Here is a 27,812-nt window from a genome sequence, read left to right as displayed (position 1 = left end):
TCCCTTCTATATGGGTGTTCCCCTCCCCATCCTCCCCCCATTACCGCCCTCCCCTCAACAATCACGTTCACTGGGGGTTCAGTCTTGGCAGAATCAAGGGCTTCCCTTCCACTGGTGCCCTTACTAGGCTATTCATTGCTACCTATGAGGTTGGAGCCCAGGGTCAGTCCATGTATAGTCTTTGGGTAGTGGCTTAGTCCCTGGAAGCTCTGGTTGCTTGGCATTGTTGTTCATATGGGGTCCTGAGCTCCTTCAAGCTCTTCCAGTCCTTTCTCTGATTCCTTCAACGGGTGTCCCATTCTCAGTTCAGTGGATTGATGCTGGCATTCGCCTCTGTATTTGCTGTATTCTGGCTGTGTCTCTCAGGAGAGATCTACATCCGGTTCCTGTCAGCCTGCACTTCTTTGCTTCATCCATCTTATCTAATTGGGTGGCTGTATATGTATGGGTCACATGTGGGGCAGGCTCTGAATGGGTGTTCCTTCAGTCTCTGTTTTAATCTTTGCCTCTCTCTTCCCTGCCAAGGGTATTCTTGTTCTCCTTTTAAAGAAGGAGTGAAGCATTCACATTTTGATCATCCGTCTTGAGTTTCATGTGTTCTATGCATCTAGGGTAATTCAAGCATTTGGGCTAATAGCCACTTATCAATGAGTGCATACCATGTATGTCTTTCTGTGATTGGGTTACCTCACTCAGGATGATATTTTCCAGTTCCATCCATTTGCCTATGAATTTCATAAAGTCATTGTTTTTGATAGCTGAGTAATATTCCATTGTGTAGATGTACCACATTTTCTGTATCCATTCCTCTGTTGAAGGGCATCTGGGTTCTTTCCAGATTCTGGCTATTATAAATAAGGCTGCTATGAACATGGTGGAGCATGTGTCTTTGTTTTTTTTTTTTTTTTTTTTTTTTTGGTTCTTTTTTTTTTTTTCGGAGCTGGGGACCGAACCCAGGGCCTCGCGATTCCTAGGTAAGGGCTCTACCACTGAGCTAAATCCCCAGCCCCGTGTCTTTGTTATATGTTGGGGCATCTTTTGGGTATATGCCCAAGAGAGGTATAGCTGGATCCTCAGGCAGTTCAATGTCCAATTTTCTGAGGAACCTCCAGACTGATTTCCAGAATGGTTGTACCAGTCTGCAATCCCACCAACAATGGAGGAGTGTTTCTCTTTCTCCACTTCCTCACCAGCATCTGCTGTCACCTGAGTTTTTGATCTTAGCCATTCTCACTGGTGTGAGGTGAAATCTCAGGGTTGTTTTGATTTGCATTTCCCTTATGACTAAAGATGTTGAACATTTCTTTAGGTGTTTCTCAGCCATTCCGTATTCTTCAGCTGTGAATTCTTTGTTCGCTCTGAACCCCATTTTTTAATAGGGTTATTTGTCTCCCTGTGGTCTAACTTCTTGAGTTCTTTGTGTATTTTGGATATAAGCCCTCTATCTTGTAGGATTGGTAAAGATCTTTTCCCAATCTGTTGGTTGCCGTTTTGTCCTAACCACAGTGTCCTTTGCCTTACAGAAGCTTTGTAGTTATATGAGATCCCATTTGTCGATTCTTGATCTTAGAGCATAAGCCATTGGTGTTATGTTCAGGAAATTTTCTCCAGTTCGAGGTGCTTCCCCACTTTTTCTTCTATTAGTTTGAGTGTATCTGGTTTGATGTGGAGGTCCTTCATCCACTTGGACTTAAGCTTTGTACAGGGTGATAAGCATGGATCAATCTGCATTCTTCTACATGTTGACCTCCACTTGAACCAGCACCATTTGCTGAAAATGCTATCTTTTTTCCATTGGATGGTTTTGGCTCCTTTTTCAAAAATCAAGTGACCATAGGTGTGTGGGTTCATTTCTGGGTCTTCAATTCTATTCCACTCTTCTATCTGTCTGTCTCTGTACCAATACCATGCAGTTTTTATCACTATTGCTCTGTAATACTGCTTGAGTTCAGGGATAGTGATTCCCCCAGAAGTCCTTTTATTGTTGAGGGTAATTTTAGCTATCCTGGGTTTTTTGTTATTCTAGATGAATTTGCAAATTGTTCTATCTAAGTCTTTCAAGAATTGGATTGGTATTTTGATGAGGATTGCATTGAATCTGTAGATCGCTTTTGGTAAAATGGCCATTTTTACTATATTAATCCTGCCAATTCATGAGCATGGGAGATCTTTCCATCTTCTGAGATCTTCCATTTCTTTCTTCAGAGCCTTGAAGTTCTTATTGTACAGATCTTTTACTTGCTTGGTTAAGTCACGCCGAGCTATTTTATATTATTTGGGACTATTGTGAAGGGTGTAGTTTCCCTATTTTCTTTCTCGGCTTGTTTCTCTTTTGTGTAGAGGAAGGCTACTGATTTATTTGAGTTAATTTTATACCCAGCCACTTTGCTGAAGTTGTTTATCAGCTTTAGTAGTTCTCTGGTGGAACTTTTGTGATCACTTAAATATACTATCATATCATCTACAAATAGTGATATTTTGACTTCTTCTTTTCCAATCTGTATCCCCTTGATCTCCTTTTGTTGTCTGATTGCTCTGGCTAGAACCTCAAGAACTATATTGACTAAGTAGGGAGAGAGTGGGCAGCCTTGTCTAGTCTCTGATTTTAGTGGGATTGCTTCAAGTTTCTCTCCATTTAGTTTCATGTTAGTGACTGGTTTGATGTATATGGCTTTTACTATGTTTAGGAATAGGCATTGAATTCCTATTCTTTCCAGAACTTTTATCATGAAGGGGTGTTGAATTTTGTCAAATGCTTTCTCAGCATCTAATGAAATGATCATGTGGTTTTGTTCTTTCAGTTTGTTTATATAATGGATCACGTTGATGGTTTTCCGTATATTAAACCACCTCTGCATATCTGGGATGAAGCCTACTTGATCATGGTGGATGATTGTTTTGATCTTTTTTTTTACATTTTTTGAAGACTTTTTTATTTATTATATACAAGTACACTGTAGCTGTCTTCAGACACACCAGAAAAGGGCATCTGATCTCATGACATAAAGTTATAAGCTACCATGTGGTTGCTGGGATTTGAACTCAGGACCTCTGAAAGAGCAGCCAGTGCTCTTAACCGCTGAGCCATCTCTCTAGCCCAGAGCCAGTCCTTTTATTGATGACATTACAAACTTCTGAGTTGCTTACACATGGGAGTTAAGGGCCAAATAGCACATTCATGGCTGACTTTGTGAGAGTACTTTCAAGTTAATATTAAGATATAAAGACAACAGTCCAGATTATCTTATATAGATAGATGGTTTTCACAAATGTCAGAAATCCACAAAATTTGAAATTTAAAGTTATTTATCTTTTGTTGAGACATATCTGCTCCTAACAGTTCCCCTTTGGCAGATTTAATGAAGAATTTAAACATCCCTACCTCCAGGCGAGACAATACTTTGTGGCTAGGCAGCCACTGGACAAAACTGCCTGTTTCATCTGCAGACTATGCTGTCCAGAAAAGGACAAATTATGCAGAATAGTTGACTGATAAGCTCTGCCAAGACAGGGTGATCAGCCCTTCAAAAATCTGCATTTCAAGAGTCTATCAGTTGATTTTGGGCCAGAAGGCTGAAGACTTGTGCTCACAGGTTGCTAATAGAGGACTGTGCTAGTGGAGATTTGTCTCTACAACCTCTCAGTTCTAGAAGTCATGTTAGACTTTCTATGTGTATAGATATTTGGTCATTCAAAGATTTCTGATGTGTTTGAAGACTAGTAGTTTGGTAAACAACCCAAGCTGTTTAGCATTGAGAAGGATAATAAATTTGAAAGGGTGGTTTTTCAGATGGCATACGATGTCAAACCAAGATATAAGTCAGGCATAGAATTATAGTTTTTTAGGATAGATGACAAGGTGCTTTAGGTAATGGACAAAATTGGTGGACTGGGTGTTGAGTGTACCCTATGTTTTATAAATTGTATAATGGCAATAATTGTACTCAATTTATATATAAGTGAAAAGGCCTTTTAACTGGACAAAAAGGGGGAAATGTTGTGGTTTGCCCTGGAGTTATCTGTATTTTGATGCTAATTCCACTGCCCCAAGGACAGCTGCATGGTCAGTACTCAGGACTCAGGTGACTTCACCAGAACCTTCTCCCCACTGAATTTGTAAAATACAGGTGAGGGGCAAGTACAAGATAGAAGAAGGCCTGTCATTGGAGGAGAAGGAAGGATGGGTGGGTGGGAGAGAAGTTTGAAGGAAGAGGAGGAGACTGGAACGGAAAGGAGGAATCGACAGGAGGGAGAGGGAGAGAAGCTGTGGCAGGACAATATGGCAGGTGACGTTTAAGATTCCGCTCTGTGTATTTACAGGTTGCTATTAATGTTCTTAAGGGATGGATGGTACTGGGCTTTGTGTGTTTAGGTGGGCAATTATATCTTATCAATTGAAAAAAAAGAAAATGGTTTATGTCAAATAACAGAGATCACCCACAATATCAAAATTGCATTTTTTTTTTTTACAATTTTTATGTAGAGTGAAAATCCCCAACAAGAATCTTCCAGGAAAATTCAAGTTTTCAACATCAGGGATTTACAAATCTTAGTTTTTAAAGAGATTATAGGTAGATTAAATTATTAAGTGTGACATTAGAAATTTAAAATTGTAAATAAAACAGGTGATATTTTGAAACATATAATTTAACAAAAGTGATTTAAAAAAAACTAACTACCACAATTTGTTTGTCTAATTGTGGTTGATAGGAATGGAACCCAGATCCTTATACATGCCAGGAGTTATCACTACTTAGTTCAATTTCCACTTCTGTTAATAGCGATTAAACAAATTAACTCTGTTTAAGCCCCAGAACCAATCTGAGAGAGCCTGTGTGGTATTTTTTGATAATGAATGATGAAATTCTCTGTTTTGGTTCTGGTTTTATGGTATTATAGTTCTCACTGCATGCCTATTTTCTGTAGCATGAACTTTCTAGCACTGTATAAGTAATCAGTACGGTGGCATGTTTGAAAGTTCACCTGGGAAATGGGTATCTTTTGGAAGCTGAACCTTCCTTAGAGCCTTGGATAGATACTGTGGTGGTTTGAATGTGCTTGGCTCATGGAAAGTGTCATTACTAGGGTGTTTGGCATTATTGGAGGAGGTGTGGTTTTGTTAAAGAAAGTGTGTCACTATGGGGGTGGGTTTTGAGGTCTCTATGATCAAGCTCCACCCAGTACAGGAAGGGAGTCTCTGCCTGGCTGCCTGCATAAGAGAGTCTCCTTCTGGCTGCCTTCCAAGCCGATTAAGATATAGAACTCTCAGCTCCTCCAGCACCAAGTCTGCCTGCACAATGCCATGATGATAATGGACTGAGCTGTAACTGTTAATGCAATGAAACTGTAAGCCAGCCCAATTAAATGTCATTTATAAGAATTCCCTTGGTCATAAAAGATATTGATATATCAACCAAAGAAAATATTAAATTAAAAAATTTCCTGACATGAAACATTCAGGAAATTTGGCACACTATGAAAAGTCCAAACCTAAAAATAATAGGAATAGAAGAAAAATATTCCCAGCTTAAAGGCCCAGAAAATATCTTCAACAAAATCATAGAAGAAAATTTCCCCAACCTAAAGAAAGAGATGGGTTATAAACATACAAGAAGCTTAAAGAACATCAAATAGATTGGACCAGAAAAGAAAATCTACCTGCTACATAATAATCAAAACACTAAATGTGCAGAACAAAGGAAGAATATTAAAAGTTGCAAGGGAAAAAAAGGCCAACTAATGTATAAAGGCAGACCTATCAAAATTATACCTGACTTCTCAACAGACATTTTAAAAGCCAGAAGGACCCAGGCAGATGTCTTGTAGATCCTAAGAGACCACAGATGTCATCCTAGACTACTATGCTCACCAAAACTTTCAATCACCATAGATGGATTCCAATCCAACTTTCAATCACCAAGATATTCCATGACAAAACAAAATTTAAACAATATCTTTCCACTAGTCCACTCCTACAAAGAATAATAGGGGGATAATAGAATAATAGAATAATAATAGAATAATAATTCTCCAATACAAGAAGATTAACTACACAAAAGAAAACACAAATAATTACTAATTTCATACTGGCAAAACCAAAAGAGGAGAACCCCACCTCTCTCTCTCTCTCTCTCTCTCTCTCTCTCTCTCTCTCTCTCTCACACACACACACACACACACACACACACACACACACACAAACATCACCAACATCAAAATGACAGGAACTAACAGTCATTGGCCATTAATATCTCTCAACATCAATGAATTCAATTCACCAATAAAAAGACAAGGCTAACAGAGTAGATACATAAACAGGATCCATCATTCTGCTGCATACAAGAAACACACCTCAGCAGTAAAGATAAACACTACCTCAGAATAAATGTCTGGGGAAAGGTTTTCCAAGCAAGTAGACCCAAGAAACAAGCTGGAATAGCCATTTTAATATCTAATAAAATAGACTTATAACCAAAAGTAATTAAAAGAAATGGAGGACATTTTATACTCATAAAAGGAAAAAATCCACCAAGTTGATGTCTCAATTCTGAACATTTATGCCCCAAATGCAAGAACACCAACATTTCATAAAAGAAACTTTACTAAAGCTTAAATCATGCTTCAAACCCTATACATTAATAGTAGGAGACTTCAACACTCCATTCTCACCAATGGACAGCTCATCAAAACAAAATAAATGGAGAAATAAACTAACAGATGTTGTGTATCAAATGGATCTAACAGATATCTACAGAACATTTCACCCAAACACAAAAGAAAATACTTTCCTCTCAGCACCTCATGGAAACTTCTCTCAAACTAACCATATACACTGTCACAAAGCAAGCTTCAACAGAAACAAGAAGATTGAAATAACATCCTGCATGGTATCATATCACCATGGATTAAAGCTGGACTTTAACAACAGAAATAACAGAAAGCCTACGAACATGGAAATTGAAAAACTGTCTGCTCAATGACCACTGGGTCAAAGAAGAAATAAAGAAAGAAGTCAAAGACGTTCTAGAATTCAATGACAATTAAGGCACAACATATCCAAACTTATGGGACACAATGAAAACAGTGTGAAGAGAAAACTTCATAGTACTGAGTGCTTTCATAAAGAAATTGGAGCGATATCATACTAGCAACTCAACAGCACATCTGAAAGCTCTAAAACAAAAAGAAGCAAACACAAACAAGAGGAGTAGATGGCAGGAAATAATCAAATTTATGGGTGAAATCAAGCAATTAGAAACAAAGAGAACAATACAAAGAATCAATAAAACCAAGAGCTAGTTCTTAGAGAAAATCAACAAGACAGACAAAACAAGTCTAACCAAATGACAGAGCAACAGTACCCAAATTAACAAAATCAGAAATGGAAAAGGAGACATAACCATGGACACTGAGGAAAGTCAAAGAATCATTATGTCTTACTTCAAAAACCTATACTCGAGGAGAATTGGAAAATCTAAACAAAATGTAAAGTGAATAAAAAATAAACCATAAATAAAAATTAAAAATAACTTACTATGTTAAAAACCCATTTAATGACTTTTTGTGAAACTTAAACGAGCAACTTGAGCAGCAATTTTAAAAGTCAAGCATTGTGATACAATGCAATCCACAATATTGATTTGCTACTTACATGCTGAGAAATGACTGACAGTCAGAAAATATTAAAAGATTTTGTCTACTGTAAATAAACATCGCATTTCTGTAAGAACAGAAAATCCTGTATGTATAATGCGAGCACTGCACACCATAACATATAATAGTCTTAAATGGTAGCATAGACACCAAAAGGTGTAAATGCGTATTCAGAACCAAGGCTGCTGTGGAGTTGTGAGATTCGGAAGAGGGTGCTATCAAAACACAGCTCAAATTCCTTTCATGTCTGGTTTTGAATTCGTTTTTGGTCACTGAGCAAGCCTTTTATTCAGACACTTTTATTGTAAATTTTTTGGAACTTCCACATTTGATTTCATGATTCCAATGTGGGATAGCAAAACATAGTAAAATTCTGGATATTTCCATTTGGGTGTCCTTATTTTGTATGTACCTCATGGTGCTTATGTGAAAGTCTGAGGACAAATGTCAAGAGTCAATTCTCTCCTTCCACCCTGTGGTCCTGGGCACTGGGGATTGAACCTGGGTCATCAGGCTTGGTGGCAAGTGCTTTTACCCACTGAGCCATCTCGTTGGCCTCAGAAACTAGGTACTTTTTTAAATGACAGGTTTTTTATTTTTATAACTTTATGTGTGCACTGGTGTGTGTGTGTGTTTGTGTGTGTGTGTGTGTGTGTGTGTGTGTTTTGCTGGTAAATTACTCAGAGTCTCTATGTACTAGGTGAGTAGTCCATTACTAAGCTATATTTCCAGAGCTATACTTTTAAGTTTCAAAAAATCTTTTAATGTCATGACCAAATGTCAAAACCCACTATTTTAACCATTTCTAAGAGCACAGCACAGCACAGCACAGCACAAAGGCATTCAGCACAATTCCCAATGTGGGTGAGCACCATCATTTATCTCAAGTATTCTGTCCCCTAAAGCTCTGTCACTACTGAATGCCAGCTCTCTCTGCCTCCAGCCTTGGCACCCCATCTAGCCTCTGTCTACACTCTGGCCCTTCCTGGGACACATAAGTGAATCCACAGAGCATTTATCCATCTGTGACTGGACTATTTACATTGCATAACAATCTCACAGTCCGCTTACCTTGCAGCAAATGTCATTTTCCTTTCTTGCTCCCTAGCAACCGTCATTCCAGTCTCCCCTTCCGTGAATTTCACTTTTTCAGATTCCACCAGAAGGCGAGGCCATGCAATGATTTTCTTTTTCTATCAGGCTTATTTTACTGAGTGGTCTTTCAGTTTCACTCAAGTTACTGCAAATGACAAGACTGCCTTCTTTTTACAGCTGAATTAATATTCTATCGCATATACGTGCCACACTTTACCATCTGACCATCTGCCGATGGACACTGGGTTGTTTCCATTTTGTGGCTATTGTGACTAGTGCTGCAGCAAACACAGGAGTATAAATATTTCTTCAACACAGTGGTTTCATTTCCTTCAGATGCACACCCTTTAGGAGGATCATTGAGCCATATGGTAGCTCCATTTTTAGGTTTTGGAGGAACATCCATACACTTTTGTGCAATGGCTGAATGCACGTCTTCATCACTTAGGTGAAGTGATATCTCACTAAGTGGGTTTCATCAGTACCTCCCTGATGATTAGTGACTAAGCACTCTTATATTTATTAACATTCTCATATCTTCTTCTAAGAAATGTCTATCTAGGATTTTTGCTTATCTGTTTGTTTGGTTGGTTGGCTGGCTTTTTGAGACAGGGTTTCTCTGTGTAGTCCTGGCTATGTAGACCATGCTGACAAGATCTGCCTGCCCCTGCCTCCAGAATTCTGGGATTAAAGGTGAGCACCACTACTACCCCACTTCCTTTGCGTATTTTAACCATGGTTCTTGTTGTTGTTATTGTTATGCTGTTTGATAGTCAAGTCTCATTTGTTTTAAACATTAACCCCTCATGTATGTTATGTTTTTTCAGATGCTGTCTTTCTTTTTTTTTTTTTTTTCTTTTTTCCGGAGCTGGGGACCGAACCCAGGGCCTTGCGCTCGCTAGGCAAGCGCTCTACCGCTGAGCTAAATCCCCAACCCCTGATGCTGTCTTTCATTCTGTGGTCACTTTATTGACTGTTTCCTTCACCGTGCAGAGGATCTTAGATTGATGTGATCCTGTTCCTCTGTTTTTCTATTCATTTATTGATAGACACTTGGGTGGCTGCTCCTCCTGACTTGGTAAGGAGGGTTTCTGAGAATGTAGGGGTGAGCAGTGCAGGCCAATTGGAGAAGGAAGGTGCAGAGGGCGGTGAGGGTCTGTTTGACACTTAGCTCTTCCTTCAGTCCAGTGGGATGAAAGGTCTAGAAGCTTGCAGTGAGGCTTGACTGTCAGTCTGCTGCCTTCACAAAGGGCCGTCTAGTACTTTCCCCCACATCCAAAGTGTGCTGACCTCAAGTGCCTTGCCTGGGAGGTATCAGAGTTTTTGTTCTACTTACATTTGACCTTGGTGGGGAGTAAGTCCAAGTTTGACAGCCTCTGTAGCACTCCCCCTACTGTCCAGCAACATCTGAGCACAGCTAGGGTGGGTGAGACCAGAGCTAAGGCTATGGAAGGGCAGAAAGCCGATGCCAGCATGGTTAGGGTGACTTGGTAAGCTCACCCTAGGCTAGTGCTCAGTTCCTGCTATTCCTCATTTCCATCCAATCCATGAGTTAGGGAAACTCCGTTCTGTCTAGAATTGGGAGACCTAAATCACTACAACTTGTATTGTTGGCTATTATTCATTACCCAATCCACAGGCCATTGCAGTCCCCTATCCAGACAGACATGGGAGCAATGCTGAGGTGCACCGAGAGGTAGTTAGTGACTAAGGCAGCATTGCTGTGTGAGAACTTGGGCTATTGTGTGAGAACAAAACCAACAGAGCAGTGAGTAGGTGAAGTATGGAGGGGAATGCCCTCACCTCTGATATAATGGATATTCTAGGCAGCTATCATGGTGTTGGATATCCCCCTCTCTCTCAGGTGAGTGGCAGATGTGTAGCAGGCTAAGCCAGAGCTGATGTCCTTAGTATTGAACCCACAGGACAAAGACGTAGCTCAGTTGTGCCTTCCAGATCCTGCAACAACTTTTCCCAGTGCTTGCCACGTACTCATGCTGCCTTACTAATAATAGTTCAAAGACCAAAGAAAATTTCAAGACTTGAGTATATAAAATGTCTTCCTAAAAAAGATTTTATGAGATTAGTCACAAGCAAAAACAATCTTAATTTTAACTCACAAGGCAGAATTTTTTTTTAAGACTATAAAATGCTGTTTGTGGGATCATATGGATTCAATATCAGATGGTCTTCCTGGTCCAGAATTGTCATGCCAAATTCTTTTACACATGTGGAACCATCTTTCAAATATGCATCATGGATTTTTTTCTTTTTTTTTCTCTTTTTATTCCTTCAAGTTTTTTTTTAAGCAAAACAAAACAAAAAACCTACGGTACATGGAAAATGAGATCACTTTTCCAAGTGGAAAAAAGGATTTAGCCCTAAGGTTAAAGACTGCATTTTTTTAAGGAAAAAAAAAGTCATCTATGTTTAATTACTAAAAGTCACAACACGAAGCACCTGCCACTAGGTACAGGCACGGGCCAGTGGCCTGATGTCCCCTCAGCTCCACCCGGCACTCCTCTGTACACAGGGAGACCAGCGCTGTAAGAAGTTGTACTTCCTTTGGCGAACCCTGGCTATCTTGATTTCTTCCAGTCCCATGGCAGGAAAATAGCCAGCAAGTACTTCAAAGATTATTTTTGTCAAGGTCACAGCAGAGGGAAAAAGAAAAACAAAAAAAAACCAAAAGAAAAAAAAAAAGGAGGGAAAAGGGAACAATTCTCAACAGCTTCTCTCATTTCTCCCCCTTGGCATTAGGGGAAGTTGGAGCAAGTCGTTCCCCCTGGGAGTTGCTGCCATGGTTACAGCACAGCAACAGGCCCTAGTCACGCGAGCAGGCGAGCAGCACTGGGCAGGCATTGGGGCAGCTGGCTGAGCTTCCTGGAGCCAGATCACTCACAGGGGCTGTGGCATGGAACTTGCGTGCGTGCGAGCACTGTTCTAGCCGGGGGAGTGGAATAAATGGCTGTTTATAGATCCCACAAATAGTAAACTCAGCCTTGAATTTCTTCCATGAAGCAGCTAGAGCACTTGAAAGCAGTTCCTGAGAGGCCATGCTAACTGTGGCTGCGTAGACAGCAGGTGTGGACGGCCCTGAGAGCACCACAGTCATTTCAGTATCAGCAATCCTTTGCGTTCTGTCCTTCCTGCTGGTGGGAAGGTCTACAGCTAACCCAGAGCAGGTTAGAAACTGAGGGAGCGGTGAGCAGTGTGGCCATCTCAGACTGCGTGTGGTTAGATGTGGCTGGACCGAGAAGGTGAATGAGATAGAATCCCAGGCTTCCAAGAGCGGCAGAGAGGTGAAGCCTAGCCCTAGGTATCTGAATTGCCCTCTGGGTTAGGGTCAAAAGCTCTGAACCCTAATCAACAGGGATGCTGCTGGGTAACAGAATGTTCTGCCTCACTTGCATGTGGGACAGGATAAGACAGGACCCCAGCTAAAGGGAGATGCATCCCTGAGATTATCTGTTTCCCTGGGGTGGCCTTCCCATCCATTTCCACACACAAGCTAGCCTGGGGGCCGTAGGTTGTTCCTCCTTGGTGAAAACACTACCGTCATATACATAGTGTAATATATGTGCTGAATTGCTGAAAGGAAAAGTACTTCAAAGACATTTGAGAACAATAGACCCAGCAATTACAACTCAGTAGTAAACTGTGGGCTTCTCTGTCAGAAAGGCAGGAAGCTCTGGACTAGGAGATGAAGTTAACATATTCTGCAACTTGTCTGTTAATGATCCCAAGAAACAAGGATAGGCATCAGGGGATCCAGGACCCCCAAAATGCAGAACCCAGTCACAATCAAAGACCTGCCCTAGATTCCTAATCTGTGCACTTCATTCTCCACCATTTTAAAAGCCAGAGACATAAAAGGATAGATTGTCTCCATCCAGTGGTTCCCAAAAGTTGTAAGCGGCACAAGCCATCACCTTCATGGGCCCAGCCATTGGAGGACAGACTCTAATCCTGGCCCTCAGCTTCAAGCATGGCTCTCCCAGACCCTAGCAGGTCTGCCTCCACTTTCCTGGTCCATTTCTCACCATGTTTTCTTTTTCTGTATCCCGGAGTTTGTTGATGTTGGTTGGGAGTCTCTGAAAATTTATACTTTCTCTTTCTAGCCATGTACCAAGAAGCGAAGTAGGTAGAAGAAAGGGGATTCCTATCCTTCTGGCCTGATCCTCAGTCTTCTAAGTACATGGTCACTCACAGGGAACATGAGTCAAACGTCAATTCAGCCTATGGGGTCCCAGGAAAACATCCTAACTGGAAGGTGGGTTTTTGAAGTCTTTCTTCAGAAGACCAATTCCCAAATTGTTTTCTCAAAAGTACTACACTTGGAGAACTGGAGGTACTGAGAGTCTATGAGCCGTTTTTCAGAAGTCTGAGGGGTCTGTGGTAGCTTTTCTAAAAGTTACGGAACACAGTGGTGCAGCTCAGAGAACTTCTGCCTGGCACATGGCTGTGGCTCCTGACATATATGGTTATCCCACAGCTGTTTCTGTATAACACTGTGAGGCAGAGTGGACAAAGGGCAACCAAAAACTGGCAGGCAGCCCTGGGCTCTGCTCAGGGAGCTTGTGAGATTCCCTTAATCTGAGCATTATTTCAGTAAATCTTTCTTTTTACAAGTCACTTAAGCAGAGGACTTTTGCTACCTCAGTACAAGGACCATGGGAGCCCTGGTCTCAACATACAAAGTCACCTGCCCAGAAAGTCTCCCAGACTTCCATTTGTTATCTTCATTCATGCCTACCTCCTTTGAAGATTTATTTATTTATTTTATATGAGTACACCGTAACTGTCTTCAGACACACCAGAGGAGGGCATCGGATCTCTTTACAGATGGTTGTGAGCCACCATGTGGTCGCTGGGATTTGAACTCAGGACCTCTGGAAGAGCAGTCAGTGCTCTTAACCACTGAGCCATCTCTCCAGCCCGCCTACCTCCTTTGAACACAAAAACACAACATGCACCTTCGCTTCAGTCCGATGGGAGGAAGCTGGATCCCATAAAGGCCAAGGGAGCCCAGGCACCTGAGGCTGACTGGAAGGTGAGGAAGCAATCGTGCAAGTTGGGATTTTGACAATAAACAACCTAGAAATGGTTATGCTCCTGCCCCTCGCCAGAGGGTTTAAGACCATCCCTGACTGGTGGGACCTGCCCGCCAGGACAAGATTCAGATGGGAAGGCTACCTCCGTGGTACATACTGCGCACACAGGCCACAGAGGGACCCTGCAGAGGAGGACTCCTTTGCAAGCCCCTTTTTATAGGTAATAAACTCACTAGGGTGCTGGCTGCCCTGACCATACTTGCTTCAACCTCTCCAGCAGACCAGGACTAGCCAATGTCCCCAGGCCTAGGTCCCTTGTCTGGTATCCCAGGATCAAAAGCAAAGAAACCCATGTGACATATATGGATCAAGCTAAGGAGGTGATGTAGGAGTGACTATAAAGAGATAAGGGGGACTTTAGCAAAAGAAAACAATAACAAGAAATGATATGTTAGGTATGAATAAAAATGAAAAGATTAGGTATGAAACGTGGTGATATACACACAGCAAACCTGAATAGGGAAGGGTGACTGTACAAAAAAAATGGAATTTTAGGTGTTCTCCTGGGATAGTGATGATCCTTGAACAACGCAACTCCTAAAAATAAACAAAGGACGAGGGATTAAGGCAAAAACTTTCAGAATTGAAGATGATAGAGGGCACAACTAGGGTAAATAAGAAAAAGATACATCATAGGGTGCCAAAGGCAAAGGAAAACATTACAAAATTTTCAAGGAGCAAGAGCACCATCATGGAGGATTGAGGCCACTGGGCACTACAAACAGAAGGGCATACTATAAAAATCGAGGGGAAAGATTTTGCATCTTAAATCCTGTATCTACTTGAAGGGCTACCCAAATGTAACTCAGAACAACAGTTTCTGGTTTGCTTCGAGACTGCCCTGGAAGGTTTCATATCAAGACCCAGTGTAACACCCTAAAGAAGCCTCCTAGAGAAAGGCAGATCTGGGCAATAGGGAGAGACAAGAAAATGGCCAAAGGTTCTAGTTGGTTTCACAGTGATCCTGTCAACATAGAAAGAGAAGACAGTAACAAAGACAAGAACCTGTGGTCTACATAAAATCAACCTGAGGCTCAGGACAGGGTCAGTAAGTCTAGGAGCTCTCAGAGGGTACCTAAGAGAATTCCTAGAAAACATGGTAAGAACAACAGTACACAGGCTACACATGAAGCCTCAGCAGTCAAATGGAGTCAGCTGGAGTATCAGAAGAGACACTAAAGAAAGTGTAAAGAGAAGAAAATGCAGAAACTATGACAGAAATAGCTCGACTATAAGAAATCACTATAGTTACCCCTAAAAGTAAAGCTCGTTTAAGAAAGAGGGTCTTTTGGTGCAATGTCTGCAAGAAGCTAAAACACACACACACACACACACACACACACACACACACACACACACACACATGCGTGCACACACACACACACGTATATGACTGAAAGATACCCTGTGAAGTGAGGAGTCAAAATAAACCTGAGTAATAATTTTATCGTCTGACAGACTGAACCAAATGCTAAATGTCTAAGATCTTAAAAGAAGTGTGGAGCCCAAAGTCTCCAACGAAGGTGAGTAATCACCATTGAGCATCACTGAGATGCCAGGTTTGCCCAATACCAGCCACACTTCCTCCATAGCCTCCCAAAGATCTTCAGAACACTCGTAGAACAGCATAGATTTCCCAGAAGAGCCACAGACATAGAACCTTTCAGTGCTTTGGGCAACCTCTCTGCCTGGAGTTAGCAAAAGCCTGTCTTTCATTTTCTAATAACTTATCCTCTCGTGGATTATGCTAAGTTTAGGTGTATCCACCAAGCATCAAGTTAGATTTAATTCCACGATGTGTTGAGGTGAGACCAGGTGAAGCTAATAAGAGGTGGTGATGGACCACGAAGCTTTTTATCTCAGTGGTGGATCAATTGCCCACCTTCCATATAATAATACCTCGAACCTCCCTAGATATCTGCACAGTTCCCGCCAGCAAGAAGGCTCTTGTCTTGGCCAGATGCGATTTCTTAACCTTGCACCTCTCAGCCTACAGAATCATGAACTATAAAAATATTATTCACAAACTACTTGATCTATGAGGTTCAGTTACAACAAGAGATAATAAAGACATCCCCATAAATTTCGAGTTGAATCAACCTTTTCAGATCTGACAAGCTCTGGGTCCAAATTTAGTGAAACAAATTTGTTCCTTGCAAGAAGCTATAACTTTACCTAACCTAAGGTCCTTTCATCTAGAGATGCAGGTATGGCTAATGAGCCAGCAGTGACCAGTTGCAGCGCTGACCCAGAGCTTGTCAGATCTGAGAAGACTGACCCAACTCAGCAGGTAAGAGTGGGTCCTGATTCTGCTTGGACTCTATTGAGTACATCTGGAGTAGGGCATGACATATGTGGCTGCTCAAATTAATGCTCAAAGAGAAAGTAGGGTCGTTCATAAAGAGTTACTATGAATTAGAGAGAGCTAAATATAGCAGTGTCTCCTGTCTATGCTGGTGTTCCCAACACTACTCTGTTCTGTTGAGACAGGGTCTCAGGTAACTCAACCTCAGACTCACAGTGTGGCTGAGACTGCACTTGAACTCCATGTCCTCCTACCTAAGCCTCCTAAATTCTAGGATTAAAATCATGAGCCACCATACCATTTTTTCTTTTTAATAAAAAATAAAACTTGTGAACTATATCAGAGGAGAAGGGGAGGGGAAGGGTGCTGTGATCCAGAAGCAACCAGAAGCAAGTGAATAAATAAATTAATTAATGAGCAAAGTGCAAATAAAAAAACAACATTAAAATTAACCAATTCAAAGTCCATACATCTCAGTAAACTTTTGTACAGTTAGAATGCCCATTTTTAAGAAAAATTAATATCAAGTGATAAAATATTTTTATGTTGTATTAAGATTTTCTATCTTCCCTTTCTGTTTGTTTCTTGCTTCTTTCTTTCTTTCTTTCTTTCTTTCTTTCTTTCTTTTTCTTTCTTTCTTCATTTCTTTCTTTCTTTCCTTCCTTCCTTCCTTCTTTCCTTGCTTGCTTCTTGCTTGCTTCTTTCTTTCTTTCCTTAGATGCAGAATCCCAACACTGCTTGTTACATGCTTGTACTGGATGACAGTGGACTGCCAAAGATCTTGGCCAACCTTGGTTCACTTAGCCCACCAATCCACAACCTCCAGTCTCTCACACACAATATTCTAAGATTTGCCCATCCTTCACCAGGATTTGCCCAGAAAGTCTGTCTGATCCTCCCCTTCATGAATCTGATCTGACCACAATGCAACAAAAACCTAAAATAACAAACAAATCGCCAATAAATACACAAACTGTTAGAAATCAAACAACTCATTCCTAAATGATGAATGGGTCAAAGAAGAAATCAAGAAAGAAATTTAAAATGTTCTGGAACTGAGTGAAAATGAAATGCAGCAAACCCTTTGGGAAATACTGAAAGCCGTCCTTCAAGGGAGATTTACAACTCTACTGCCTACAGTAAAAAAATAAAAATTAAAAACGACACAAATGGTTTAATGATGTAACCAAAAATTTGCAAAACCAAAAACAAACCAGATCCAAACTCACTAGATGGAATAAATAATACAAATCAGAGTTGAAATTAATGAAGCAGAAAGAAAGAAAACAATACAAAGAGTCAACAGTTCTGAGAGCTAGTTTTTTGAGAGGATAAACAGGATTGACGGACCTTTGGCTCAACTAACCAAAAGAAAGAAAGAGAGGACCCAAATTAACAGAATTAGAAATGAATAGGAAAACATTACAAAATATTCACAAAGATACTCAAATATTATAAGGTAATGTTGTAAAAACCTATACTCAAGTTAAAAAATCAAAGAAATGGATGAACTTCTAGATTCAGCCAAATCACCAAAATTAAACCAAGATACCAAGACCTAAACGGAGCCACAATAAATAAGGCACTTGAAATAGTAATAAAAACCCTTCCAACTAAACAAAGTCCAGAGCCAGATGGATTCACAGAATTCTGCAAACTGTAAAGACCTACAACCAACACTTCTTAACTAGTCAAAAGACAGAGACATAAGGAACAGACACAAGTTTCAAGAAGCCAGTATCATTTTAATGTCAAAATCAGCTAAACACACAACAAAAAAAATGGACCAATATCCTTGCTGAACATAGATTTAATTTTTTTGAATAAAATACTTGCAAACTGAACATACATCAAAAAAACATTACCCAGCATGACCAAGTTGGATTTATTTTGGACATACAGAGATGGTTCAACATATGCAAATCAATAAATATAGTAAATCAGACAAATGTACTTTCAATTAAAAATTACATGATCATCTCAATAGATGCAGAAAAAAACGTTTGATAAAAGCCAATATGTATTTGTGATAAAAGAGTAAAACTGGTATAGGAAAGAACTTTCTGAATAGGAGTCCATTTGACCAGAAATTAAGACCATCAATTGATAAGTAAGACTTTACAAAACCAAAAGCTTCTGCACAGCTGAAGAAACACTGAGTGAATAGGAGAGCCACAGAATAAGAGACATCTTTGCTAACATATACCTGACAGGGGAGTAATATCCAGAATATATAAAGAACTAAAATAAAGCAAAAGGGGAAATCCATTCAAAAAAACGAGCTTGGAATCTGAATAGGGAATTCTCAAAGGGAAAAATGGCTAAGAAATAGCTTTAAATAAATCATCCATAGAAGTAAGGAAGTGCAAAGCAAAGCAAACTTTGATAGTTCATCTCACACCAGAGCGTCAAAGAGCAGCAAAACCTCTGACAATCAATGCTGGGTGTGGGGAAAGGGGATTGTCACTCACTGCTGGTGGCGTAGCAAACTTGTGCAACTACTTTGGAAAGCAGCATGGAGAACCCTCAAAAAAAAAAACCCCTAAAAATCTATCTACTAAATGACCCAGCTGTATCACTCTTTGGTATATGCCCAAAGAGCTAGACATCTTACTCCACGGGCTGCTCTATTCACAAGAGCTAGGCTGTGGAACCAACTTGAGTGGCATTTGATTGATGAATGGGTAATGAAAATATGACACATGCACACCAAAGAATTGTACTCAGATTAAAGAGAAACGAACTCATGAAATTTGCAAGTAATGGGCATGACTAGAGAAGACCATACTGAGTGACGGACGTAATCCTGACCCAGAGAGACGCATGGTTAAATGTTCTGTCCCATCTGTGGCCCTTGGCTCCAGTTCTTCACAGACGGATGCACAGCCGGAAGTAACTGAAAACTATGAAATCAAATAAGGACCATGGTGCTGGGGAATGACAGAGAGAAGAATAGCAGAGTACACGTGATTTGAAAGGAGAATTAAAAAAAAAGGGAGGGGACTTGTGAGTAGAGCAGCAAGAGGGAGATAAATACAGAAGAATGATGAAGGAGCTAAAATAACAGTAAGAATACCTGAAAATTCATAAGAAACCATATTATCTGCCTAAACCTGTTATATATATAATATATATTAAATTATGTATATATACATAATTTAAATGAAAATGTCTCCTCTAGGCTGGCAATGCTGCCCCCCAAAAGCCATAGACTGAAAACACTAACACTGGGTATCTTAGTGTTATTATTGCTGGGATGAAACAATGGTGACAAGTGTAACTTGGGGAGGAAATGGGTTATTTAACTCAAGTTCCCTATAACAGTTCATCACCAAAGGCACTGAGGGCAGAAACTCAAGCGGGCAGGAGCTGATGTAGAAGCACCGACGGAGGGGTGCTGTTCACTGGCTTGCTCATCATAGTTTGCTCAGCCGGCTTTCTTGTAGAACCCAGGACCCAGTGAATGGCTAGCCACAATGGGTTGGGCCCCTCTCTATCAATCACTGATTAAGAAAAAGCCTTACGGGTCTCCCTACAATCTGATTTTATGGAGGCATCTCTTAAATGAGGTTACTTCCTTTCAGATGACTTTAGCTTGTGTCAAGTTGACATAAAACTATTCAGCGCACAAGTGGTAGTTGTATGTTCTCCTCTAAGACCCAGGACTTTACTAACCCCAGGGAGCTGCCAATACCAAGCAAGATTTCCCTCTTGTTGAACAAGCATTTAGCGAACTGTTGGTTACCACCAAAGTATCCATGCCACTAGTATAGTCTTAGGGATACTCTTAGGGGTACTGTGCCCTGGTTTTGGTTCAAAGGCGACACAGCCACATAGGACTCTCGATTGCTTTCTTCTCTTGGAAGCTTGTATGACACCTTCTGGAACCCTGAAAGCTAGTTTGTATGGAAGAAGTTTTCGGGTCAGAACTAGATCTGAGCTTTCAGGCTCTATGTCCAAAGTACATGGTGTATTCAGCACTAGGGACTTACCTTTAACCTCTTAGAGGCAACTAAGAAAAACAACAAGAGTCTATAATGTTTTGGGAGTCTTTTGGACAACTCTGACTATCAACTCAAAAGAGCACTTAACATGACTTGTCTGCTAGATAGTTTTATGTCAACTTGACATGCGTTAAAGTCATCTGAGAGGAAGTAACAGATTAAGAAATGCCTCCATAAACTCTTAACCGCATTAAAAACATTTGTCCTTATACCCATAGGTAAGTGTAGTTCTCACCCCTCATCAGGAAACCGCTCTTTGCAACAGATGGAGATGATTACAGAGAGACACAACCAATCAAGATGAAGAGAAAAGTGATCAATTGCTGCCCAGCCCCAACTGGCGCATCTACAACACAACTCCTGCACCTAAAACTCAGTGAATGTGGAAGAGGGGGCAGCAAGACTAAGAGCTGGGGACCGGGGAGTTTACTGTGGAGTTGCTCCTCCTAGAATGTCAGGGAAGTTGCAGTCATGAAATCTCATCAACATGGCTGCCTAAACAGGACCTGTGCAAGGACACCAATAGGCATGCTAACATGATAGTGGGGTCCCAATCCTAGGCAAAGAACTGTAGGCGACTAATGAATGCTGAGAACGGGAGGGGTAGTCTTTCCCAGGCAAGAGACCCCAAACTGATGAACCTTTTTCAATACAGATTATCTCTGACCTCATACAATGTAACCGAAGTAAAGCAGAATCCCATGGAGTCCATGAAAAAGCTCCCAGGAGTACTTAACGAATGTATTAGTCGTGTGACACAATATAAACCTAGAAACCAGACTGCATTTCTATATTTCACCATGCCCAACAACAAAAAATTAAATTTAAAAAAAAGCCCATATATAGAAACAACAACAACAACAACCACGGAATAGCTAATTATAAGTCTAACATACGATCCATGAGATGAGAAATGTTAAAACTCTCTTGAAAGTCATTAAAGACCTAAGTAAACAGAGACACACATCCTGTTCAGGAGTCCACCCAAATTGACTTCAGTTTTAATAATTACAATCCAAATCCTAGCAGAATTTCTTAAAGACGTTTTAATTTTATGTATATCAGTGTTCTGCTGCTGCTGTGTGTGTGTGTAAAGTGCAGAAAGTACCCATGGAGGCCCAGAACCTGGCATCGAACTCCTGGAACTTCAGTCACTGATGGTTTTGAGCTGCCTTATGCATGCTGGGAACTGAAGCCATATCATCAGCAATAGCAGCAAAGGCTCCATAACCACTGAGCCATCTTCCCAGCGCCCAGTGGGGATTTTTATGCACCTCAGTAAGATCATTCTAAAATGTATGTGTAAAGATAAAGTAACTAAGACAGGCAAGACAACCTTCTAAAAGATTTATCTATGCATTTTATGTATACGGGTGCTTTGTCTGCATGTCCATCTGCACACCAGACGGAGCACTGGATCCCACAGAACTACAGACTATAGATGTTGTGAGCTGCCATGTGGATGCTGGGAATTGAACTCAGGATCTCTGGAAGAATGCTCAGTGCTCTTAACCGCTGACTCTTCTTTCCAATTCTGGCAATACAATTTTGAAAGAAAGCACAACTGGAAAACTCAAGTCATCTGGTGTCCAGAACAATTTTACTCACTTTGACTGACATTGGGAAGCATGGCAGTACGGATGTGCCAGACAAAAGTCAGAGAGTGCAAAACATAAAACTTAACAAAACTTTGAAGATGGCCTAGCGGGTAAAGGTGATTGCCACCAGGCTGGGCCACCTGAGTATGATACCCAGGACTCCTGTGGTAAAAGAAAATAATGGTCTCCCTGCCCTCTCACCTCCCCAAGCATGCCCTGACAATGCACACACACACAGACACACACACACAGACACACACACATACACACACACAGAGTAAATAAATAAATAAATGTAAAAATAACTTAAAACTTTGGAAAAACATAAAAGACAAAAGACAAATCTTGTGACACCGAAATCATGACCAACAAAAAGAAAAGTTAGTCAATAACGTTATTTACCATTAACCACTTCTACTCAGCACATCACCTGGTCAAGGGAAGGAAAACAAGCCACATACTAGGAAAGGAGTTTCACGAACTTCACAAAGGACAAGTGTCCAGAATGAGCCCTCTGGACTAAATAGTAAGAAGGCAAAGAGTATGGTCTTACATGTGCAAAGGATTCAAACGGTTCAGTAAATACGATTCATGGGCCCAGAGAAGGGACACTTGGTACCCTGACCCTCGAGGAAATAATAGTTCAACCATGAGATCCCAGCACACACACCAAAATGACATTGAGTGAGAGAGGTAACACCATCACAACTCGAGGACATGGAGAAGTGGGAATTCTCTGAAAGCATCGTTAGCCTTGTAGCTCACATTCCCTGTCCTGGAAATGTAAGAAAGATCCACCAAGTATGGCTGGAGACATTGAGGGAGGAGTAGAGGGAGGTGCTGAGGTGTCAGGGTGGGGGTGGGGGTGTGGAGCCTGAAAGGGTGATATAGAGGGATATGAGGAGGGAGGCAGGACAGGAGGTGGTAGAGACACATGTACCTGGGCTAGGACTTGGGTCAGACAACTTAAGTGTCCTGGTGCTGTGTGTATTCTCTGTGTTTTACAATTCAGTACAAAAGTTTAAGGATGGTTTTTATGAGTCTTAACTTTTTAATCAATCTTAATTTTAAAAGGACATTCAAGGGGGTTGCCAATTATCTTTTTTTTAAAAAAAAATAAAATTCAAACCAGAATACACTTTAGAGCTCTGATTTTACTAGCAGTGGCAGAAAGATCAATACCAGAGGAAAAAATAGTGCTTTAAAATGTGCTTTTTTAAAAGCACATAATGGTAAGTGATAAACTGAAGGACACTGCTCCCCAAAGATATGTGAGTCCCGCTGGGGTGCATCCACATTGAGCCACAAAGAACTGAAATAGTTCGCAGGCTATTCTGAGCAAATACAACATGCTATGTGTGGGCCCCTTTGAGCATGTGACTCCTGTGCATTTTAATTTTTTTGATTCACTTTTACTTTATTTTTATGTGTATTGGTGGTTTGCTTACATATATGTCTATATGGGGATGTCAGACTCCCTGGAGCTGGCGTTACAGACAGTCGTAAGCTGCCATGTGGGAACTTGGAATTGAACCAGAGTCCTCTAGAAGAACAGCCAGTGCTCTTAACCTCTGAGCCACCTATTCAGCCTATCCTGTGTGTCTTTTTAAAGTGTAGGGCTTATAAATTCATCAAACACAGACTCTTCGTTAGAGGAAATAGAACTTATAGATGCTTTCTCACCCAAGCCCCAGACCCTGACTACCTTAGGCATCCTGGGTGTTCCCAGAACCCACAGGATGTTGTGGAAAATGCCAATGCACACAATGTCTCTAAGTTGCTTGTGGCCAAGGAAGACCCAGAGCACTGTTCTTCAACCACAGTTCCCAAGGATTGGCTAAAAAGGGCAGAGTCAGGAGAGCACAAGAGGCAAGAAGAGCCAATACAAATTATATCCAAGATGTTAGACATGGTGCAGAAAGCTCTACGGAAGGTACGGAAAGCATCCAAGCCAACCTTCTAAGGATGGAGTCTTGGACCTGCCTACCCATTATCCTCTTCTCCCTGTATGTGTGCATGAGATTTTTAAATTTGATAAATATTAAGATGTCACCCTGAAAGGTGCTATCTCCTCTGTGGGATCTCAATATTCCCACTCCCTCTTCTAAAGCAGGCACAGACAGAGAGGGTGCCTCAAAGCTGACAGGTGATGAACAGAAAGCTGGCCTTCCCATACCACTGAACAGAGAAAAGCCAAGAGCTACCAGCTCCCACCATCTGCACTGCCAACAGAGGCTTACCCAGGACCTGCCCAGTGAGGATGGGGACAATGGAGTACAACTCTATATCATGTTCCTACCAGTTCCTGAGCTTACGCCAGATTTCAGGCGTACGAAATCTGTTCTGCTATGATCGTCTCCTGAGACGTCAGACAGCAGCTCAGAGAAATCTCAGCACCAAAGAACCTTGAGGCTCTCACCTCAGATGAGGAAAAGCTCCATCCACCTAATGGAAGTTCTCATCAGGCCTGAATGCCACTTGGAGATGCAAGAACCTTCAGGCCCTATTTGTGCAGGACTCCAGATGAACCACAATAGAAACTCAACGCTGGTGCTTTTTAGTCTCTGATTTGGAAAATAAATGGCTTAATATTTAGGTTCTTCCACCAGTGGGTGAAACTGGAGATTATGGGATGACAAATGAGTCTCATATTTAGCACGGGGATGATGAAATCCTCAACTTCATCGTGAAGTTGATCTCTACCCACAGATTCCAGCTTAAGCGTCTTAGACCAGTCTGGCAAATAGCTCATGTCGGTATTTTGGTGCCTTTCAGCTTCTTCTCTGGAAACACACACACACACACACACACACACACACACACACACACACACACTCACATACACACACACTCACACACACACTCACATACACACACATACACACACACTCACATACACACACTCACATACACATACACACACACTCACATACACACACTCACATACACATACACACACACTCACATACACACACACTCACATACACACACATACACACACTCTCACACACACTCACACACACACTCACACACACACTCACATACACACACATACACACACACTCACATACACACACACTCACACACACATTCACATACACACACACACTCACATACACACACACACACATACACACACACACCACAAAGCATGCGTGTGTGGTCTTGCAGTGAAGTGTGCACTCACCTCCAGCAGCAGCCGCCCTTCCTGCACAGGGAAGCCTCTGGATGAGTGATCTTCAGGTGACAGAGCTGGAGCTGACCATACACATGTCTCCTGCAAGGCTGTCAGGGAAGAATAAACAAGTGAGCTCTCTGCAGAGCCCAGGGCCTGCTGGCGCTTCTTAAGCCACGTTTGTCTTGTTTCCCTGACTTTTACCCCATTGTTCTTGCTATGAGTCCAATGTGGACTGTGCTCTTGCTCTGAGCAGGATATGCAGGATCACCATGAAGTCCCAGGAAGTTGTATAATCGGAAAGAAGAGTCAGATGAAGCTCCAGGCCAGCATGGGGGTGGGAGTGGGGGTGGGTGGCCTAATGTGTAAGTGTACCCAAACTCATGTATTATCCCGCCTTGGAAGCCGCTCTTGGCTTCCCATCTACCCAGTCTTGATCCTGCCCGATTCCCTCTATGAACAAGGATCCCACGGTCCCTGCAAGTACCTCCTGAGACCCAATACCATTGATCCCAACACCACTGAAGTTTGACAGCCTGTCTGTCATCTGCTCCCATTTGGCCAAGGCCCCCTGAGTCCAGCCACCTCCATACCCTCATCTCCCCTGGAAGGGAGCAGCCCAAATGCCCTCACCTGGAGGTAAAGGATACTCGCCCCCTCCAAAAACTGCTCCCAGACCTATGAAGATGCCCACCTTCCTGGTACCCCTATCCAAGTCTGGTTTGATGGCTTTGAAATAGACATTTCAAGGTTCTCTTACTACGCTGAATTCTAGTCTATGGCAAGCTGACTCCCCCTCTACCATCCGGGAGGCCCAATCCCAGACAGAAAGTTCCATTGTTGAGGGGTACAGAATTCTTAGAAGTAATCTCATTGCCTGTTCACAGCCCACCTCATACTGAAAAGAATGGTTTTTCCAGACTGTGCCTATTATTCAGAAATAAAAGTAGCATTTGAATCAAAGTTCTATCATTTTTGTGGCACGTGGCTTGGCCTTGGCAATCCTTGATGCCCAGGGGTGGTGGTACTGTTTGGCAATTCTTATCTAGAATCTGACCCTCGCTGTGACTCCATGCCTCCCTTTCTGAGTGGTTCCTAGTCTACCATCAACTGGTCCCATAAAACTGAACTTCCCCATTCTGGAGTTCTCAACATCTCCAGAGGTTTGAGGCACCTCATTTGAGGAACTTGGTAGTTATCCAGGCTCCCAAGCAACACTACAATGCTGGGATCCAGATACTGTTGAACACTCTGCCTTACGCCACAACAGACGTCAGGTGGTCCTCAGAGTTAGCATTTCTAGCTTCGCCCAAAACTATTGTTTCTGCAGCTGGAAGCCTCCACTGTCCCAGGAAGTCCATGGAAACCTCTGACAGTCTTGTCCACATACAAGGGTTTTGGCAGGGACAAAAGGCCCTATATAACAAGCGACCTGAACCTGGGGAGCCCAGGAGACTGTGACCCCAGCGGCAATGACATGACCCTTTGGGACCTGGTTTCTTCCTCTTCCATTTTCAAAAGGCACCATTTCTCACCCTTGTCTCCCTCAACTAGTGAGACTGGGTTTTCTGTTCGCTACACTAAGAAAAGAAGGTACCAGAACTCAGATTCCTTCTGGGAAACTTGAACCCCTGAAGCCTCTCAGGGAGCAGTTCTCAACCTTCCTAATTGGTGTGACCCTTTTAATACAGTTCCTCATGTTGTGGTGATTCTCCAACAACAAAATTCTTTTTGTTGCAACTTCGTAACTGTAATTTTGCTTCGTTTGCCAAAGGGGTCGTGAACCACAGGTTGAGACATGCTGCTCAAGGGAAGAGGGCTGGAGGAACCAGACTCCTTGAAGCCTCCCCACCAATCCCCCTCCACCACTTTATCTCCCCAGTCTGGCCTCCTACACCAGAGGCATTAATACATTGAGTTTTAAAATGTGTCTTCAGGAGGCCTCGGAGGGGTCCACTTTATCTATGGTTTCCCCCTCTGGAATCTGTTCTGCTTCCCCTCTGGCAACAGGGAACTTCGAGACTAAGGCGGAGACACTTGAACCCTTGGGGGACATCTCTGTTCCCCTGGGAAAATGTGCCATGGAAACTGCGAGAGTGAAATGAGCTGCTCACGTGCTTGGGGTTGAGGGATGGGTGAGGAGAGCAGTTCAGGAAGATTCGATCTGTGTGGGTCCCATACAAACCAAGGCACCAAGCAGGGCAGGCTGATTTCCAGAGGAGAGTTTCCTCATTGTCTGTCTCCCTACGGAGGAGCAATGTTCCCAGCACCTCAGAGATTGCACGAGGCGTCTAAGAGTAGTTAAGCTAGGATGGCTACGGCCGCCGGTATGCGTGTTGTGCCAGACCGCTGAACCGCTTGAGCACAACCCAGAATTCCACCAAATCTTCAGCGTCCCCCAACTGCCCGGACTCCCCCACTCCAACTCCCAGAGCCAGCTCCGCCTCTAAGAGCGGCTAAGTCCAGCCTAGGCTGAGCTTCTGGGACTCTGCCACCCCCATCGCGTGCCTGGCGCCTCTGGCTTCCTCCTGCGGCCGCAGGCGTCACGCGATGGCTGCGATTGCGTGCGAGTGAATGGGGCCCCGCCCGGTAGGCGCGGGGGTAGATTGGTTAGGGGCCTAGACCAGAGGGAAAGGGACAAAGGTGTGGCGGGGAGTGGGGTGGGGGTGGCTGGGTGGAATGGGAAGATTTTAGATTGTTGCACCTCTAGGTCGGGTCCAGTAAACTCATGCTTTGCTCCCGGTAGCCAATCAGCAGGAGCAGGGTGTCTTTTCTAAGTTAAGGGTTGTGGAGGTCACTGGGACTCCACACAGCGGAGCTAGCGAGTAAGGGTGTAAGAGCCAACAGAGGGGTGAGTTGATCCGGCGC

At 42.3% G+C, this 27,812-nt stretch overlaps 1 protein-coding gene across 2 annotated transcripts in view; it reads right to left on the bottom strand.

Moving 5' to 3' along the window:
* Positions 1-27,812, bottom strand: part of Ahrr (aryl-hydrocarbon receptor repressor) — a 95,602-nt gene that overhangs the window by 28,722 nt on the left and 39,068 nt on the right. For both annotated transcript variants that reach the window (XM_087580354.1, NM_001024285.1), the window contains 1 exon segment: positions 24,957-25,054. In XM_087580354.1, the coding sequence (XP_087436480.1) occupies positions 24,957-25,054 (98 nt within the window).

Source organism: Rattus norvegicus, chromosome 1, assembly GCF_021556685.1.
Source record: "Rattus norvegicus strain SHRSP/BbbUtx chromosome 1, alternate assembly SHRSP_T2T, whole genome shotgun sequence".
Lineage (NCBI taxonomy): Eukaryota > Metazoa > Chordata > Mammalia > Rodentia > Muridae > Rattus > Rattus norvegicus.
This window is presented reverse-complemented; position numbering and strand designations above follow the sequence as displayed.